We start from the raw sequence: 19,628 nt of genomic DNA on the forward strand, positions 1-19,628 counted from the left end.
CAGTTGTGTTTTACAGAACCTGCATTTGACTGTTTCTCCAACCCTTTCAATAGATGTTGTAAACCAATGTGCATGTAGCGCACTATCCTGGTCCACCACGATTAGCCTTACATCTTTTGGTTTAATTCACCTGTCCATAACCATTCCTACATCGAATCTTAGTCGACATGACGTTGTTCCAGATCGCTCAACTTGACACAACAGCTATGGTTTTCCAATTTTCTTTCCTTTTATCTGATCCTTTTCCTGTCATTATTTTGGCACATTTAGTTGCGATCTGTTTTTATTTTTCTTCTTCTTCTAGTTTGATTTCCATTTCCTACTTGATAAGGAAATGCTTCTGTTAAACTAAGCAAAGATGTAATATTGTAACCAAAAAACACTTATGATGAAGTCTTTGTGACAAATAGTGAACAATAAAGGTGTAACTGTGCTAAAAAAAAAAAATACATTTTGGTTGATGGCTCTCCTCTGTTTTTTGGTTACGGTTTGGTTTTTACACTGGTTTTTGGGAGCTAGTTGCTTTTTGAATTCCAAAGATGTAATATTAAACTTCTCCTCATGTTCTAAAACTTTGACTCTTTTTGGATCTGATGAGGTCAACAGAGATGTATGCAGTCCCATGATTGTAGATCTATACCTGCAAACAATTTTGAGGAGACCTATATTTCCTTCAGTGTGAGGAATACATACTCTTGGTATACAGTGATTTTATATATCGACTGATAAGCACAAAGCACTTTTCTTGTTTTTGTGTCCAATTTTTCCCAGTTTAATTTCTCCACATTTTTTGGGTTTCTAATACCATGACGAGAATGGACCCCATTCCTAAGTCAAAGTGTTATTCAAGTTTATGAAATTAGTATTGTTTCAATCTTTGATGTTAGCCAGAAGTGCACTTTGCAGCACCTGCAATGTGCTCAGTATTGACTCATTCTGCAGTCCATATGTAGTTACATGTATCAGTAACACATCAAGTACAACTGTAAATTCTTTTTTATAAAACCCGTTGCACCTACTAATATTGGAACTGTCTGGGTATCCTTCTTCCATACTGCCTGCAAATCCTGATATTTTATGACTTTGTGTCTCTCTGTACTTAAGACACTATAATCACTGGGAATAGCAATTTCAATGATCAATGCAACTTTTTTCTTCTTTTCATGGACTACTATGTCTAGTCTTCTCATATCTATTTTTGAAGTGCTGGTAATGGGTGAGTCCATGTGATATAAACTTTAGCATTTTCTATAATTCTTTGTGGCTCACATTTCCAATTCTTCTAAGCTGCTTCAATATTATAATGTTTACACAATCCTCAATGCAATAGTCTTGCCACACTATTATGACTTTCAGTATACAGGCCTTCTAACATTAGTGTATCACACCTAGCAGTAAGATGTATGGCTGTTTCCAATTCTGTTTTACAAAACCTGCATTTGTCTGCTTCTCTGACATGTTCAATGGACTTTGTAAACCAACATGTACATAGTCCACTATCTGGGGCTGCCATTAATAACTTTTTGTCTTTTGGTTTAAATTCACCTCTCCTTAACCATTCCTGCATTAGATCCTGATCAATATAAGATTATTCCAGGAGGGTTCTGTACTTGCAACTATATTTATGCATTTTCTAAATTTCTTGGCTTCTCATCTGATCCTTTACCTTATATTCTTTCTTTTGTTTTTTTGGTACATTTAGTTGGTGCCTGGCTTTTATCTACTTCTGCTTTAATTTCCATTTCTGCTTGACAGCGATATGCTTCTATTAAATTAGGCAGGGAAGTCATCTTAGAGTTATTCTCTTCATGTTTTAAAACATTCACTATGTTTGGATCTTGTGAGGTTAGCAGATATGCATGCAGTATTATGATTGCAGATCTTTACATGTAATCAATATTGAGGAGGCCCATACCTCCTTCAAAATGGGAAACATAGTCTTGGTATGCAGTAATTTTTATAAATCATCTGATAAGCATGATGCATTTTTCTTGTTTTCCTGTACAGATGATCCAATACCTTTTGGGGCCAGTCAATCAACTGTAAGTTATAACAGGAAGAGCAAATTAGTTTATAGCTTGGACTTTGTTCCTAGATGTCAGGGCTGTTTTTAGTACTAATTTTAGTCTTCTAAAACACTCCTTACTAAGTTTTAAATGCATTCGTTCATGTTTTGTTGTTGATCCTTCATCAATTCCCAGATATTTACACACTCCTTCTTGCTCAAGTTCTTTTATATCACATTCTTGTCCCAAACTGATGTTTTCCTGGTGCTGCAGTTTTCCTGCTTTAAAGGTTGTTTTTGCACATTTATCAAGACCAAATGACATTCTTATATCATCTGGAAAAGTTTTGACCACTTGCAGTTGTGCTTTCAGTTCCTCATCTGATGAACTATACAGTTTTAAATGATCCACAAAAAGAAGATGAGAAGTCTTTACACTTTGTTGATTTCTCGGAGCCAAATTGTAGCCATGACCTAATCCATTAAGTAGACAGCTTAATGGGTTAAGGGCAAGACAAAAGAGCAGCGGTGACAAAGAGTCACCCTGAAATATCCCCTTTGAATTTTTATCCCTGAGATACTAATTTGTCCTTTATCATGGCTTAGCTGCAAAGTGGTATGCCCTTGTTTCATGGTCACCGTAATGTAATCAGTCAGTGTAGGGTGTATCTTATACATTTGTAAGCACTGTTTTATCCATGAATATGGGATGCTGTCAAATGCTTTTTTTGTACTCTATCCATGCCATACTTAGATTCTTCCCCTTTTTACAATTCTCCATTACAACTTTATTTAACAACAGATGATCCTTTATTCCACAACTTCCTTTTGCTATCTTTTTGTTCTATTGCCGTGATTGAGTTTTCTTTTAAATTACCATAAACTCACTAGGTATCAATTCCAGTGTATAGTTTATACATCATCGGAAGGAAAGTTATTGGTCTATAGTTTTTAGGATAGCTTGCATGGTCACTCTTAAGGAGGAGCATCATTTTTTCCTGTTATTAACCAGGTTGGTGTCTCTTCAGGGTGAGCATATAAACAGTTCTTACTCAGGGCTAAATCTTCATGTAAAGATATTAATACTTTTAGCCATAAGTTAGGTATTGTATCTTGTCCTGGAATTTTCCAATTAGGAAATTTTCTTAATTTTGTGTCAATTTCTCAGGCTGTTACTTCATCCCATTTCATACTCTCGACATTTGAACTTCTTGCTGTTTCTTTTACTTCTGTCCATTCAGCATCTTTGTTATGTTCCACAGGCTCTTCACAGACATTTTTTCCCCAAAATTGTCTATTTCCTCTTTTTTTGGTGGTGTTTCTATTCCTTTTGCCTTGTTTCCCAGTTCTCCATAAAATTTTAGTGGGTCATCAATGAATTGCTTATTTTATACTTTTTCTTTATATTCACCTGCATTACCTTCTAAGTTTTTCTGCCTGTGCTGATATCTTTGGTTTATTATTTGCAATAGTGTACAATGGATCCTGGTCTGTTCTAATACTGAGTTGTTTTTATCATGTCTCTCTTTCTGAGTATTTTTGTTGATCTGTTTCCTCTTCTGTAGTCTTCTAACAGTAACATTTCTTGTCTTACTGCTTAATAGTTTTCACTATTCAATACTTCCATGAGGCATTTGAATTCTCCCCTTCCTTTCCCTAATGCCCTGTGCTTTTGTGGCAAGACTTTGTCTGGTAGTACATTAGCTGCACAGTATATCCTATTTACTTCTATTGTATCGTATGAATTTCTGTGAACAGTCTTGATTACTGTGTTTATTTGTGTTATCAAACTTCTAACATTCTGGGTCTTATTGACCTTCTGTAATATATTTCTTTCATTGATCTTAAATGTCTATCCCTTTCTATTAAAACAAGCAACTCTTCTCTTAGATCATTTTCTTCTAAACGAAGGGTACATTCTTTGTTCTCTGTATCTTGCGGGCATTATACAGAAACTTTCAGAACATCTTTCTGTGATATATTCACTTCATCCTATGTCATTTGTTGCTCTTTCATATGAGAACTCACTGACTATCACTCCACAGCATTGGCTGTGTCAGAGTTTCCATAGTTTCCTGTTCCTTCCCTTGCTGTGCAACTCCAGCTGAACTTTTGTACTGGTTTCTTACTGAAGGCCCCCAGGTATCTTCACATGGCAACCAACCAAATACTTCCAATTCCAATGGTTTCTCCTCAAGTTGGGGACTCTTTGTTTTACCATGCTGTGATGTTACCAGAGTTAGATTTTCTACACTAAATACTTTACTTCTAAGGTAGGCCATAACTTCAGTTTCTATTTAAATTCTCTATCACTAATCCTTTTTTTCACTTTACCCTTTGTTTTCTTATTTTTGTACTGCAAAATTTTCCATACCCAGATGCCTTTGCCTGTATTTATCTTTAAATATCCTGGGTACTGCTTTTTATGAATTGACTCATTTTGCTTTCTCTTTTGCATAAATACTGCACTGTATTAAATCTCTTTCTTTCCCATGTCCACATTTCTTCTTCAGATGTCTCCCACTGCTCCTGTTTCTCCTTACTGTGAGGACTCATTGTTCAATCATGCTTTGAAACAACTTGTGTTAGACATTATACACCAAGTCCTTCACTTTGCAGGCATTCCATAACTGCATTTTCTGTTTTTTTTTATTCTGCTTTACTAATCTACTGTTCTATGTCCCCCTTTTGTGATCTTATTTTTGCACTGTGAAATTTTCCATATCTGGGTGCCTTTGCCACATTTCTCTTCAAATATCTTTGGTGCTGCTTTTTTGTTTTGATTAATTTGGCTTTCTCCTTTGCATAAATATTGCACTATATCAGAGCTCTCTTTCTTTCCCCGTCCCTGTTTTTTTTTTAATACCTTTCAAAAATCTCTAGATTTGTTCTTTATATTTCTGCATGTCCTCAGCCACTTCTTTTTCTAAAAGGCCAAAGGTTTCTTGGTCTATATAATGTTTTTCATGAATCTGTTTTATTGAACACGGCTTTGCATTTGAATATTTTGACAGTTTTTCTTGTGCAAGTATTTTTTTCTTTCATCTAATTTATCTCTTAATCTTTTTGTATATCTTCTATTCAGAAATTCTGGGCTTCCTGCATAATAGTAACTATACATAATTTCTTTCTTATCCTCAATAGTCCACTCTATCATCTTTAAGACTCTTTTTTGGCCCATCAATTTTTGTGGACTACTACTTCCTTCTACAACAGGGGGCCATCCTCCACCTGAGCCTGGCCTACATCCATCGTAGAAATGTTTCTGTGTCTTGAGAATTCTACACTGTTTGGATTCGATGAGATCAGCAGATATTTGTGCAGTCCCACGACTGCAGATCTATACACAATCAATTTTGAAGAGGCCCTTACCTCCTTCAGAGTGAGGAATATATAATCTTGGTATACACTTATTTTTATATATCTGACAAACATCTAGCATTTTTCTTGCTTTTGTGTCCGATTTCTCCTGTATGCGTACGTTGATGAGCTCTGAGATTTTGTTTGCGTGAAAAATTCTTACTGCATTTAGCACATTTATATGGCTTCTCCCCTGTGTGAACTCGTTGATGTGATTTTAGGGTATCTTTATAGGTGAAACACTTACTACAGTCTGTACATCTATATGGTTTCTCCCCTGTGTGTGTACTTTGGTGGCGTATCATATCACTTCTTCGTGAAAAACACTTACTGCACTCTGCACATGTGTACGGTTTCTCCCCTGTGTGAACTAGCAGGTGAGTTTTTAGGTTATACTTGTGAGTAAAACACTTACTGCATTCAGTGCATTTATATGGTTTCTCACCTGTGTGAATGGCCTGGTGGCGTATCATGCCAATTCTCTGGGAAAAACACTTACTGCATTCAGGACATCTATATGGTTTCTCTCCTTTGTGAATTGCCATGTGGAGCACCAAACTATTACGTTTTGAAAAATACTTACTACATTCAGTGCATTTAAACACTTTGTCCACTTTGTGAATAGCTTTATGTTGAATCATTTGACTCTTCTGTGAAAAACACTTACTGCATTTTGAACATTTATGCAGTTTATCCTCTTTGTGAACGGCTTTATGCTGTATCATTTGACTTCTCTGTGAAAAACACTTACTGCATTCAGCACATTTGTATGTTTTCTCCCTTCTGTGAATCGCTTGATGCTGTACCAGATAGCGTCGACAGGAAAAACACTTACTGCATTCAGCACATCTATATGGTTTATCCACCGTGTGAATTTGTTGATGAATTCTGAGGTAACATTTACGTGTGAAACATTTACAGCATTCAGTACATTTATATGGTTTATCTCCTTTGTGAATGGCTTGGTGGTACATCAAATTACCTCTACATGAGAAAGACTTACTGCATTCGTCACATTTAAATGGCTTCTCCCTTGAGTGAATGGCTTGATGACGAATCAAACTACTGTTGAGTGAAAAAGACTTGCCGCATTCAGTACACGTGTATGGTTTTTCCCCTATGTGATACATCTGATGTTTTGCTGGACTTTTTTGTACAAAACTTGGCTCACATTCAGAGGTCTTGGTGTAGTTATGGCTTGAGTGATGCTGTGGGACAGAAGTCAGATGAGGTTTGTTGTAGTCCCTCACAGGCTGTACACACTGCTGCAGGTTCTCCGATGGGGAATATACTGGGGGTGTTTCACTGTCTGATTCAGAGTTCTTGTAACAGTTATGTCCTGAGTGGTGCTGTAATACAGGAGTGAGCTGAAGTACGTTGTAAGCCTTCACTGACTGTTGCAGGTTCTGTGACGGGTAATGTAATGGCGGTGTAGCACTGTCAGATTTAGTGTTCTTATTACAGTTATGTACTGAGTGGTGCTGTGAAACTGGAGCAAGATGAAGTAACTTGTAACCATTCACAGGCTCAGCACACTGCTGAAGGTTCTCTGATGGGCGATTTAACTCCGCAGTTTCGCTGTCACATTTAAAGTTCTTGTTACAGTTAGGTCCTGATTGGTGGTGTAATACAGGACTAAAATGAATTATATTGTCAGTCTTCACAGACTGCTGCAGGTTCTCTGATGGTTGATGTAATTCTGGCGTTTTACTGTCACATTCATAGTTCTTGTTATAGTTATGTCCTGAGTGGTGGTGTAATACAGGACTGAAATGAATTATATTGTCATTCTTCACAGACTGCTGCAGGTTCTCTGATGGTTGATGTAATTCTGGCGTTTTACTGTCACATTCAGAGTTCTTGTTACAGTTATGTCCTGAGTGGTGGTGTAATACAGGACTGAAATGAATTATATTGTCAGTCTTCACAGACTGCTGCAGGTTCTCTGATGGTTGATGTACTTGTGGCGTTTTACTGTCACAATCATGGTTCTTGTTACAGTTATGTCCTGAGTGGTGCTGTAAGACTGGAGTGAAACGAAGTATATTGTCAGTCTTCACAGACTGCTGCAGGTTCTCTGATGGTTGATGTAATTGGGGCATTTCACTGTCACATTCAGGGATCTTGTTAAACTTATGTCCTGAATGGTGCTGTAAAACAGGAGTAGGATGAAACATCTTGTATCCCTTCAAAGGCTCACCCCATTGTTGCAGTTTCTCTGTAGAGTGATGCAAATGGGGCACCCCAAATGAGGACTGTTGACTGAAGCTCACATCATACTCTGTGCTTCTGATATCTACAAAAAACGGTTCATTATTAGTACTTTATCACACTAAGAAAGATGCTCATACATTTCAGCTATAACAGCAAATTCACATTTCTTTAGCCATTTTTAATATTATAAATCTATGTTCTATTTGTCAAGTTATTTTATTAGTAAAATTATTGAAATAAATAAACGAACTATATCTGCCCATGTCAACCCCCCACATTATAACTATCCCCAGCTATACTTCACTTACTCCATTCCTATCTATCACCTCCTTTTCCTGGTTTCCTTGCCATCATGTATTCTTACCTCGTACATCTCGTATTTAAAAACAGAACTGTTATCAACCCAAAGACTTACTTGCCTTAAATAACGTGTACATAGCTCACACATTGTAACACTTTGTCTTTTTCACTTTCTTAATTTTTATTTAGTTAAATCCTTTTTTGTTTTCCCTTTTCTTCTATGTAATGATGTAATCTATTATTTTATAGCTGTCAACATGTTTTATTTTTATCACTTGTTCATTGTTGCATTACTTAAAAGCTTGTAAATAACCTGGAGCTTTTCTCCTCGGGTCTCCACTGAAAATGGGCCCCTGGCTCAGTTGGACTAACCTGGGTCTATATTAGAACACAGAACATTCAAAATATTGAGTGTTCTAATATTGAACCCTAGCAATCGAAAAAAACATTGAACGATCGGAACAGCAAATTTTTTCCTAGGGAAAAAATTTGCTGTTCCAAAACGCATACACACAACACAAGCACACCAAACAAACAGCAATCCACACACATACACCTAAACTCTAACACCTAACCCTACACTAAACTATACAAACACCAGCAACTATCCACTTACTTTAACATAAACCCTAACCCTAAGGTCCGTCACTATCGCATAGTCACCTCACCCATGCCTTAGCCCTAACTCACCTAACCCGCCCTAACCCACACGTCTACACAATTGCACACCTACCTGAACCCGACCTGTAACTTTCCACCAGAGCGCTGAAAATACTGAAGCAACAGAAACGGACAACCAAATTCTTTCCCTAGGAAAGAATTTGGTTTCCTGTTACTTTGATATTTTCAGCGGATCGATATTAGAACACCCGACATTTCAAATGTTTGGTGTTCTAATATAGACCCGACTAACCCGGTTAACAAATGTCAAATAAATAAATAAATAAATAAAATTCTAACTCTTCATTTACTAGAAATTGCTTCTTTGTGAACAGAGATGAGAGGTGTACAGAACTTTCACAATAATCAAACAACTTGGTCAATTAAAAAAACAAAAAACAAAGATGAACTTCTCAATTTTACTTCATTAAGCTGCTTTGCAAGTCTTACTGCATACATGAACAAATTCATCTTCTTCTAACACCTTTTATTTTTTGATGTAACTACAACTATTTACAGGTATAACGTTTGAATATAACATTCTGTACTTCCTGTGCAGTGACTAAAATAGATAGTTTTGCATCAACTTATTATAGTGCTTTATCAAATTTCAATAAATATAAAAGTTGACAAAATATGCCAAGCATAATCACATGAGAACAGAAGTAAAAAAACACATTCAAAACAAGTGCAAAAATATATTTAATGCATGCAGATTAGAGTATCACTAACTAGTACAAATATATGCTTCTAAATTTCAATGCCATTTGTGAGAAAAATTACCATTGTGAAGAAATTAGACACCGTTATTTGTGCTGGCATGTCTGACTGAGTGTTTGTACATAATTTCAGTTTAACCTGTGTACTGTATGCCAGCATGACTAGCTATGACATTGTAAATAAGTTCTTACATGTTGATTTATAATCTGTTTGGACAGAGTGTTTTAAAGACTTGAACAGTGTCCTTTTACATTTCTTTTTTTCAAAAAGTCCTTTTACATTTCTAACTGTGCATGTTTGTGAAGAAAGATTCTAAAGGCAAAATATCTCAGATTCAGCTGATCTGCAGATTATGTCAGTGGAACATTGACATTTGCTATGTGTTTCTGTCAGAAACTGAAAGACAGGAAGGAACTTTTTAGAAAGCAGCTGTTGGTTGATTTTCAAAATATGAAGTGAAAATTAGAACAGGAATACTTATGACACTTAGGCTAGTCTATAAAAGAGCCTGTAGGAGACAGATAACAGTCAGTAGTCAGTTGTTGTCAGTTAGCAGCCAGTGACAGATGTACTGTGCAGTGGATACTTAAAAGGACTCACCAAGAACTGTAAGCCTGCTTTTGCACTATTGTAATATTTTAGTTTAGATCAGGGACAGTGTTCTTTAGTCAAATAGGAAAAATTACAAGTAATCAGTTGGATCAGTTAGATTTTTTTTTCTAAATGCTGGACTTGTATCCTTCAGTATTGATTTCTTTTGCCTGGTGATTGAGTTTATTGGACTGTTTGTTTATTGGAAATTATTGTTTTATATGTGTAATACTTTTGCTCAATATTAAATATTTTTATCAACTTACTTTGTGGCTGGTCAATCAGTCTTTTTCTTTAGTGATTTGAGAGTGCTTACACTTGCTTTGATAATTCCCAGGGCCACTCTGAAAGCCTGGCTGCTTAGGTCACCTGCTGCTATTTTGTTTTAATATTTAATTTTCACAATTGGACACCCCTTTAGAATACCATGAAGACACTGTGATTGGTGGCAGCATTACCATGCTATTTTGGGGAAGGGACACAGCTGGAAATCTGTGTCAGGCTTTCCCAGAAGTGTTTGGATGTGTGAGATTTAATTTTTTTAAGTGTGAGTGTATCAAGGATCTTAAACTGGGACACACTGATCTGACGTGTATAATAAGGAGTTACATTAGGGGTGGACAGAAGCATATAGTCCAGTCCCAGGCTACAGGGCATGTTCCAGTTGTACTTTTTGGAGAAAATTGTGAAATATTACTCCTGTTTAAGTGACAGTCTCACATTGGAGCCAGTAGTGAGGATTGAAGCTCCTTAGTTATTGAACCAGGATAGTAAGGGATGTCACATTATTTGGTGGCAGTTCAGTGGGATATTATCTGGACATCACAACTATCTAATAGGTTTACAGTAAGTACTAGGCTAGCTGCTCTTAAGGACCATTTTAAGCCTAGCTAATGTTCCTCAAAGGTGAGAATCAAACCCTGTACCTTGTGTCTTTAAGGTAAAGACCATAACCATTACACCAACTCTCATTTCCCTGTTGTACAGAGGATCTCACAAGACTAAACTGAGTGACAGACAGGGAAAAAAATGGCATTTGTTAACCAGGGTAATCCCACTGGATATGGTCACTTTTCAGGGGGTTACCCAGGAGCGATGTCAGGTTAAGTGAGTCAGTAAGAATCACACAAAAGGAGGCTGTGCTAATCAAATCCAGAATTGCTGTATAATCTACTAGCACATACTCATAAGTGTCTGTACCTAACTCCTAGACAACAACATCTTATTTCCAGGACAGTTTTGCAGAAATCAGATACATGGCAGATAAAAATTGGGGTATAATCTGCAATTTAATGTTTTCCATCCAGCAATTCCTGGATGGATTCACACACACATGAAGACCCAAGTGATTAAGTGCTACAAAGAAGGCTGTCTCAAGCTCATTAGTTCTTCACCATTCCATCCATCCATCCATCCATCCATCCATCCATAACCCCTTTTTCCCATTTTTACACATGGGGTTGGGGTATCACTTCAACAGTGACAATCATGTAGAGCCAAGGTTTACACAACTGGGTGGCTAGCCCTGCTGTGGTGTTCATCCTCACCATGCATGTACCCTCACACCTATTTCTGCGAACACATCCTTTAGGTTAAAATTTTTCATTAAGTATTTTGAGGCTGACATACAACATCCAGAACCAAATATTTATTTTTTCTTTATTCCTGGCATGTAGCTAGACACAATTTTTTTATTTTTTTTTTTTAGTCTTTGTGTGTGAGGAAGGCAGACAGATAATTGGGACTTTGTGAATGATGACAGCAACTTTCTGTATTAAATGGCACTCCCTAGCAGACTTAGAATCTAAAATTGAAGCTATAAGAAGGAGATTGATGCTGAGAGAACCAACATAGTTTTATGAGCAGATTAATTGTTTAATTGAGAACCAAATACAGGGATACATTAATGTGAGATTTGTAAAGTGTACTAGGAGAGATGTGTTGTGTTGAGCATGTTCAAAATAAATCAGTATCCTAACAGATTGTGCACAAATGCAAAGTTTTAATAAAGCTTTACAATGTTAGGAAAGTTTATTATACCCACAACTGTACATGCAAACACTGACAGATCCTCTTTTATTAGATAACATGGAAATGAGCAGTAGCTAGGATTTAGGATGGTGTACTGAAAAAGGTCAAAAAATAGAAGTGGTAGCAGTGAAGAAAGCCCTGTAAATCCAAGCAGGAATAAAACATTGAAAAGATAGATGTGCTGTGGGGGATAATTTCCAGATCTTATTCTCTGGTTTTGACAATAAGAATGAACATGATGACATCACAACAATCTCCTTGGTTACACAAAGTACCACTGCTTGAGATAAGACAGGAGGTGGCTGGGTGGTTAGTTTTAAAATTACTAAACTTCCATCCAGGTTATTATCCGTCCGCTATTCCCTAGAAATTATGTTATTGGAAATGACTGGAGACATAGGAATGCAGTAAAGATTATGGCATGCAGAAATCCCAGTTTTTGTATATCAGACCAACTGGAATACATTGAAAATCTAGAGAAAAGCATAGACTATGAAAACCAAAACAATCCTAGATTACTCTTGACATTAGTGCAGAAACTACTCAATCTCAATCATCATTCTCAACCAGCAGTTTTACTTTAAATATTAACGACCATTTTTTTTACAAGCAGTAAACTCACTAATCAAAGTCCATCCTTCCCACAATCCACAGACCCCCCCCCCAAGCAGTCCACTCCAAACTCAAGTGTTCACATCTAAACATGCCCCCACTTTTAATATTAAAAAAAACTTTTGTCCACGCTCAAAAGCACCAGTCTAGCTGCAGACGGACCCCCCTGAGTACCTCGAAACAGCAGCTAAAGTCATAGCTTACCCTATTTAAATATAAATAAGGAGATAAATCTAATAATCCAACATCCCTTCCATCTGGAAAAAGGCATATATAATCCCTCTGCACAAAGGAGGTTCCTCATCAAACTATGCTAACTACAGACCAATCACAATCTTGTCACCAATATCCAAAACAATGGAAAAGTGTATTCATTTCCAACTACTTCAGTATCTGACCACTAATGAGTTTGTGTCCATTACCCAACATGGCTTCCAACCTAATCACAGCACCATCACTATCCCCCTTCAATTCACAAATGCAATCAATAAAAACAAAACCACAGGTAATCTGGTCACTTCCCTATTCCTAGACTTGTTGAAAACATTTGACACTGTCTCTCATCACAAATTACTTCAAAAACTGTCCAGCCTGGGCATCTCATCCTTCTCGCTCATGTGTTAATGCCTACCTATCCAAAAGGTATTAAGCAGTGAAATAGCAACCTTTCCTACCCATCACAGTAGGTGTACCTCACGGATCTGTACTAGGACCATTTCTCTTTAATATATTTATAAACAGTCTGCACATGACACATTATTTCGGTATGCAGATGATTCACCACTTATTGCTGCCCTCCGCTTCCAAAATCCACAAGAAGTAATTCCAGAATCCTTCTCTGCTACTGAATCATGGCTACAGAATATTCAGCTTCTACTAAACTCCAAAAGACAAACTTCTACTATTCAGCCCAAAAAAAGCTTTCCCAGAGCAACAGTTCTATCAATCTCTCCTCATTACATAGTACTATAATCAAACAGGTCCCATACACTAAATGCTCAGGAGTTACAATTGACAAGAACATGAAGATTGACATCCACTTCCAAACTGCTATCAAAAAACAAACCAAAAGCTTGGCATACTACATTGAGAAGTAAAGGTGTGATTGGCTGTAGGAAAGTGAAGCATTTAGTCTGAGTCAGGAAAAAACATCAAACTAGCAGAAACCTCCTTAAATTTAAATTTAAACCATTTCTAACGAACAGAACAATAGAAGACATAGTCACGTGCTACCTCCTACCCACCCTATTTTATGCATCCCTACTATTAACTAATTTACAGGTCAGCATTCAGAACAAGTTAGAATGTTATAATAAAAATGGCAAGATGTGTATCGAACACTTGCTATAAAACACATCACTGTTTGGCCTTAAAAAAGCTTAGAGCTCACCGTCTCCAGTAAAATGAACTCCTCTTAGCACATGCAATGATCTACAACCCAAACAAGTATCCTTCCCTCAAAGACATGCTCCAATGATACTGTACTACTAGAACTCTCTTCTCAAAAGATAAACTAATGCTTTCTGTTATAAAAATCTCACAACACAGCAGGAGACTCTGTGTACTCCTACTGTGTATTGAACATCTGGATCGCTCTACCATCTACCCTTAAACTACTAGAAAATCAGCAAGTCTTCAAATCTCATCATAGGGAGCACCAAATCACAAACTGGCTATGCAAAAGTGCATCATCTGGCTAATACTCTGCACAAGCACACTTTAATATGTGGCATTAGAATATTATGTGCTTTAATCCTTCTCCATTATGTACAGAAAGTTATCAGGGACACTTTACCAATCTACAGCTACATTCTACTACTGTACATAGTTATCATTATTATGTATGCATGTTACATATGTGACCAATGTATTTGAATGTAATATAAATACCTCTACTTTTTTTACTGAGCTTTTCTCCCCAGGCTTCTGCAGAAACAGGGATACATTATCAAATCAATCAATCAGTTAATTGACACAGTTTTGCCATACTGTCATCATGTTGGCAGCCTCAGTAAATGATCTACTTTGTGCGGTAAGTGATCAGCATTCGAATACACATAAACTTAACAAAGCAAAGCCTGTTGTGTCCAAATAAAAAGTCCTCAGTAAAAGAAAATGTGCCAAGCACTAAGGTGAAGGTTTCTTTATTACATAATTTAACAACTATGAGTGAGACTACAGATAAGCACTTTCACACAAGTACTTATTTACTAGCTGTTAAATTTAACAAACAAATGTTCCCCTTGCTACCCAGAATGCCTTGTTTTACTGAACATCATTTTTGTTAAATATCAGTAGTTTTACACATCAATACTCTAATATTAATAAGCAGATATAGGCCACACAATATTACACATTGTTACTATGTACAAGAAAAGTCAGGAGGTCATACATTATGAAATATGAGGGTATAATTTCTAAATGTACATTATGAGATATGCAGATACAGTATTCCTAAACAGACATATGCAAATACAGCTTTCACAAGCACATTGTGGAGCAATCAGGAAGACATTTTTCTGAGTACGTAAACGTTCACAAATTGGAAGCCATATGACAGATTATAAAAGCTGAGATTTGTAAAATGAGAGGTTATGCATTTCGGTTAGGTGATGGGTAGTTCTTTAACTTAATCTGACTATACACAGGTGAAAGAATATTATTGGAACACTAAAATAAACCCTCTACTATAACTCTACATCACTATTTGCTTATTCCATTGAGAAGTAAAGGTGTGATTGGCTGTAGGAAAGTGAAGCATTTAGTCTGAGTCAGGAAAAAACATCAAACTAGCAGAAACCTCCTTAAATTTAAAATAACACTTGAAAAGAGACAAAGAAATGATGGATGCATGGATGGATGGAAACCAGAGGTAGGGATTAAATGGTTTTCAAATGGCTCATTGTGGACGATTGCTACTTGTTAATGCAAAAGCACAGAAGAATAGCTTGGAAGGACAGGTACCTAACAGTATTTTATTTTTGTTAAATTTCAAATGGAAAATGTTTTTTGACTGTATACTTGCACATCGCATACTAAGCTACAAATATAGCTTAGTTTGTAATCTGTAGGTGGATTATTTGCAGAGAAAACTTTCTGTAAAGTGGTAGGCGAACATACACTTCACAGGAATCAAGGGAACTACACTGTTAAGAAGCTCCTCCAGGCTACACTACAAGCCTAATTTCCTGCCAAATGTGGTCTTGTAGAAAGTAGTGAGTTAGTTAACTTTTAACTGTCAAAATGGGAGGATGCCCAGGTTTGCTTGAATTTTTCAGACAGAAACAGGAAGTGAGTACTGGTTGATGGTTATAACCTCCATGACAATGACTGCAGCAAAGCTTTAAATGTGAAGCTGGGAGGATGCCCAAATTCACTTAACAGTACTTGGCCCCTTCACCAACAAAGGTTAACACTGTTTATAGTAACGGCTTCTCTGACAGGGGTTACACTACAGTTTCAAGTGTTGAATCAGGAGACTGTTCAAGTTAATCTATTTCTGTCAGTGCGAGGTGGCGCAGTGCTCCATACAAGCTGTACAAAACGTGTGAATACCTCTCTACTGATGTACAAGGCTCTACATGAAGCAAGCAAATACCACTACACTGATGTGCACCAAGGTTCTGAATGGGAAAAAAAATAATGTACTGCTGTTTCTGAGGAGTAGACATTACTGGCTGGAGTTTAATCTGTTTTCTCATTGGATCTTTCACTTTACCTCCTCAGTGGGTGGCGCACTGCTTAGCACCGCCCTTCGCTATTTTTGACAAATGCAGACACTTTCACTTTCAAATTACCTCTTAGAAATCAGTCAGTTCCACCTTCCACATTTAGCTGTACTAACTGCAGAGTAACACAGTTGCACATATGAAACCAAACCGATAACCAGTTTAGACCAACTAATTAAACTAGCTACTGTTTTTATTTATTAAATCAAATACCATGCATGTCTATTTTTTTCCAATTTACTTAATCAAATACTTTAACCCAGAAACCAAAGTATGTCTATAATTTTATATGCTGTCCTGATGCACCCCACACACTTACTCAAAATGGAAAGTATGCCAAGTAGCCCACCCTCTACTGCTAGCCTCATAGCAGTTGTTATAATCAGGCAGTGAAATAATTGCCTGAATAATCATGCAGGGTAAGAATTGCCAGCTGCTCACAGATAATGATCTTTTACTGAACTCATCACTGTCACTGTCTACTTGTGTGGATACAATTACTTTAGCCAGATTTGAGGCCACACACAAAAAAAAACAAACACATTCCATAGGCATCCTTCACCTAGACCACACTCTGCATGTACTCACATTAAAAGATCCTGCACTAAAGGCATGAAAAAATGCTTGCCTGACCTGTGATTTACAACAGGAGCAAGCATAGTGTATACTAAGCACTGCAATACAGATTAGTTATCACTGCTTAGAGCCACCTGGAGCCGCAACCCATTACAACATTCATCTAACACAGCTCAGACCAGCTCCTTCCCGACCCCTACAAACCAAACAAAAACATTGGCTAACCTCTACAAAAGCAGTACATCCCAGGATTGGAATAAACTCCCCCTTAACATCTGAGCCATTACTAGCACAAGTCTCTTTAAATCCAAACTCAGAAATTTCCTCTTAAATACCAGCACTTGCCACTACCAAGATTCCACTTAATTCGCCCCCTGCTCCCCCCCTTACACCACTGTACTACCTTTCACACTACTACTAAAGCTGTTTTCTTTGACTCTTTTAGTAAGTTATGACTCTCTACACACTTCTTCTAATAATTTCCTGCTCTCTGAAGGCACAAGCAATATCAACCATAATTTGTCTCTCACCTACTTAACATCTTCTTAGCTAATTCCAAGCTATTTCTAATGTCTTACCGGATTTGTATTTAAACATTTTTAATTCTGCCTGTAATTACTACACAACACTTTTTGTTAGATTGCAATTTACATTCTTTCTAGTCTATGTAAAATTTGTATTTCATGTAATGTATATTATTTTCTTTGGTAATATTTTCACAGACTTCATTATCTTGTATTTATGTTTGGAGCTTTTCTCCTGTGGTCTCCACTGAAAACAGGCCACTGGCTCAGTTGGACTAACCCGGTTAACAAATGACAAATAAATAAATAAAAATAAATACACTAGTGATTGGTGAATCCATAATTAGACAAATGGATTCTATACGGATGAGGCTGGACATAAGTATGGTGACAGTGAGTGGTCTCTCAGGGGCCACGATTGCTGACTTTACAAAGGTCTTTAGGGTCCTTAAACCAGACAATAGGATTACAGCATGGTAGCCCATTTTGGGGTAAATTGTCTGGCATGCAGAACCCTGAAGGATACAGAGAGAAACATGATGGAGCTCTCCATGCATGTCACAAATGAGGGTGACAGTGTAGTTTTGAGTGGAATTGTTCCATCAACAAAAATAATGTAGAAGTTTAAATAAAAGATGATTGACTTTAAGAACTGGATAAATACCTGGTATCATTCTAGGGGAATCCAGTAGGTGTCAGCATGGAATGACATGTTTGACAGCTATACCTGCTTCACCAATGATGGTTTGCACTTCTTATTCCAAAGTTTCCGCCTATTTGTGAAATCTTTCACTGCATCCCCAGTGTGTCTTTTTAGGCAAGGTCCACATAATGGACTTCACCAGCTAACCTCTAAAACAAATCTACCACTGGGCCATATCAATGTAATGCACTACTTAATGCTAAATGTCTAAATAACAAACCTGAAGCCCTCTGGCATTTGGAGCACATCCATGTTTGTGATGTCACAGATATTTGGTTACGAACTCAATAACTGGATTTTGTGCTTATCACTTACTTAGAAAAGATGGAAACTATGGTCATGCTGGTCTCTATATCTGTAAGAACCACATTACCTCTAAACAAATATCTAGTGACTCTTAAGGGGAGCTTATAGAGATGCAAATCATACTAAACAGGATTAACTATCAGATCACTGCAGGTTACAGAACTCCATGTCTCCAGATACTCAGACGACAACAGTCTAAACATTCTTCATGAACTGCCCATAAGCAGGAATGCTGTTATCCTAGGTGATTTTAACTGTCCTGTGATTAATGGGGGAACCTGCAATAGCAATGTACCCTATGCACAAAAATTCTTAGACTCTACTATAAGTAAGACCTCTCTGGACCAGACTGTAAATGAACCTGCTAGAGAAGAGGACACACTTGAGCTGCTCATAACAAACTTAGCTTCTGTATTTACCATCTTCAAGGTATCCCCCCTCATTGTTCAAATAAGATTATAAATTTGTAACCTTCCCTATCACAACTTCCAAACTGATGTAAACAAATTCACAGAATTCAATAATTTAAACTTAGAGAAACACATTAAAATTCTATGACAAATTCTCTAATCGATGTTGAATGGTCTTTTCCAAAATATCAATAATGCTAAGAATGATGTAGCAAAGTTCTACTCATACAGGACATATGTATCGATTGGTAGTTCTCACCAAATGAAGTCCAAAAGAAAACCTGCACAGTGGTCCTCTATCATCAATAAATCATGCAGTAAAAGGAAGTAACTCCTAAAACTACCCATCCGAACAAATTACCCAAAATGTAGGAAATCATCAAACAGCTCGTAAGAGGCCAAAAATATATGTAGGAGAAATGAAAGCATCCAGTGACTTTGGGCTAATCATGTAACCAAAGACAGCCATAAACTCCTCTTAAATTATGTCAGGAAAACCAAGAAATCTTACCCAACATCGCTCCAAACTTATTCTCAGTGGTATCAGTGGATATTGCCAACATACAGGCTGATAAATTTTGTGCCAACTTCACCCCTGAGACACCTATTCTAAACCCACCTGTCCCTGACAGAATCATGTCACCAATTATCATTAGAGATCACATAATGACGTTGTTCTCTAAAATGAAGACTGCCTTGTCCATGGGGCCTGACAACATAGCAGCTTGACTAATAGCACTAAGCAAGCATTGGTGGACTCACTCCTCAAACTCTTTAACATTAGCCTTTCAACTGGCTTTGTCTCACACCCCAGGAATTATATACCCATCAGTGTAACAAGTCATATGCAAAGCTATGGAACATATCATAATGAACCTGGGTCAATAT

The 19,628-nt window shown here is 37.0% G+C and overlaps 1 protein-coding gene across 1 annotated transcript in view; it reads right to left on the reverse strand.

Annotated features, from left to right (window-relative positions):
* Positions 1-5,100: 5,100 nt before the first annotated feature.
* The window catches only part of LOC122790676 (zinc finger protein 23-like), a 100,483-nt gene continuing 85,955 nt past the window's right edge, over positions 5,101-19,628 (reverse strand). Inside the window, exon 6 of the mRNA XM_044058199.1 lies at positions 5,101-7,661. Coding sequence (XP_043914134.1) covers positions 5,422-7,661 — 2,240 coding nt within the window. The 3' untranslated portion in view covers positions 5,101-5,421. The remainder of the gene's footprint in view (positions 7,662-19,628) is intronic.

This window comes from Protopterus annectens, chromosome 16.part0 (assembly GCF_019279795.1).
Source record: "Protopterus annectens isolate FY-2018-M chromosome 16.part0, PAN1.0, whole genome shotgun sequence".
NCBI lineage: Eukaryota > Metazoa > Chordata > Ceratodontiformes > Protopteridae > Protopterus > Protopterus annectens.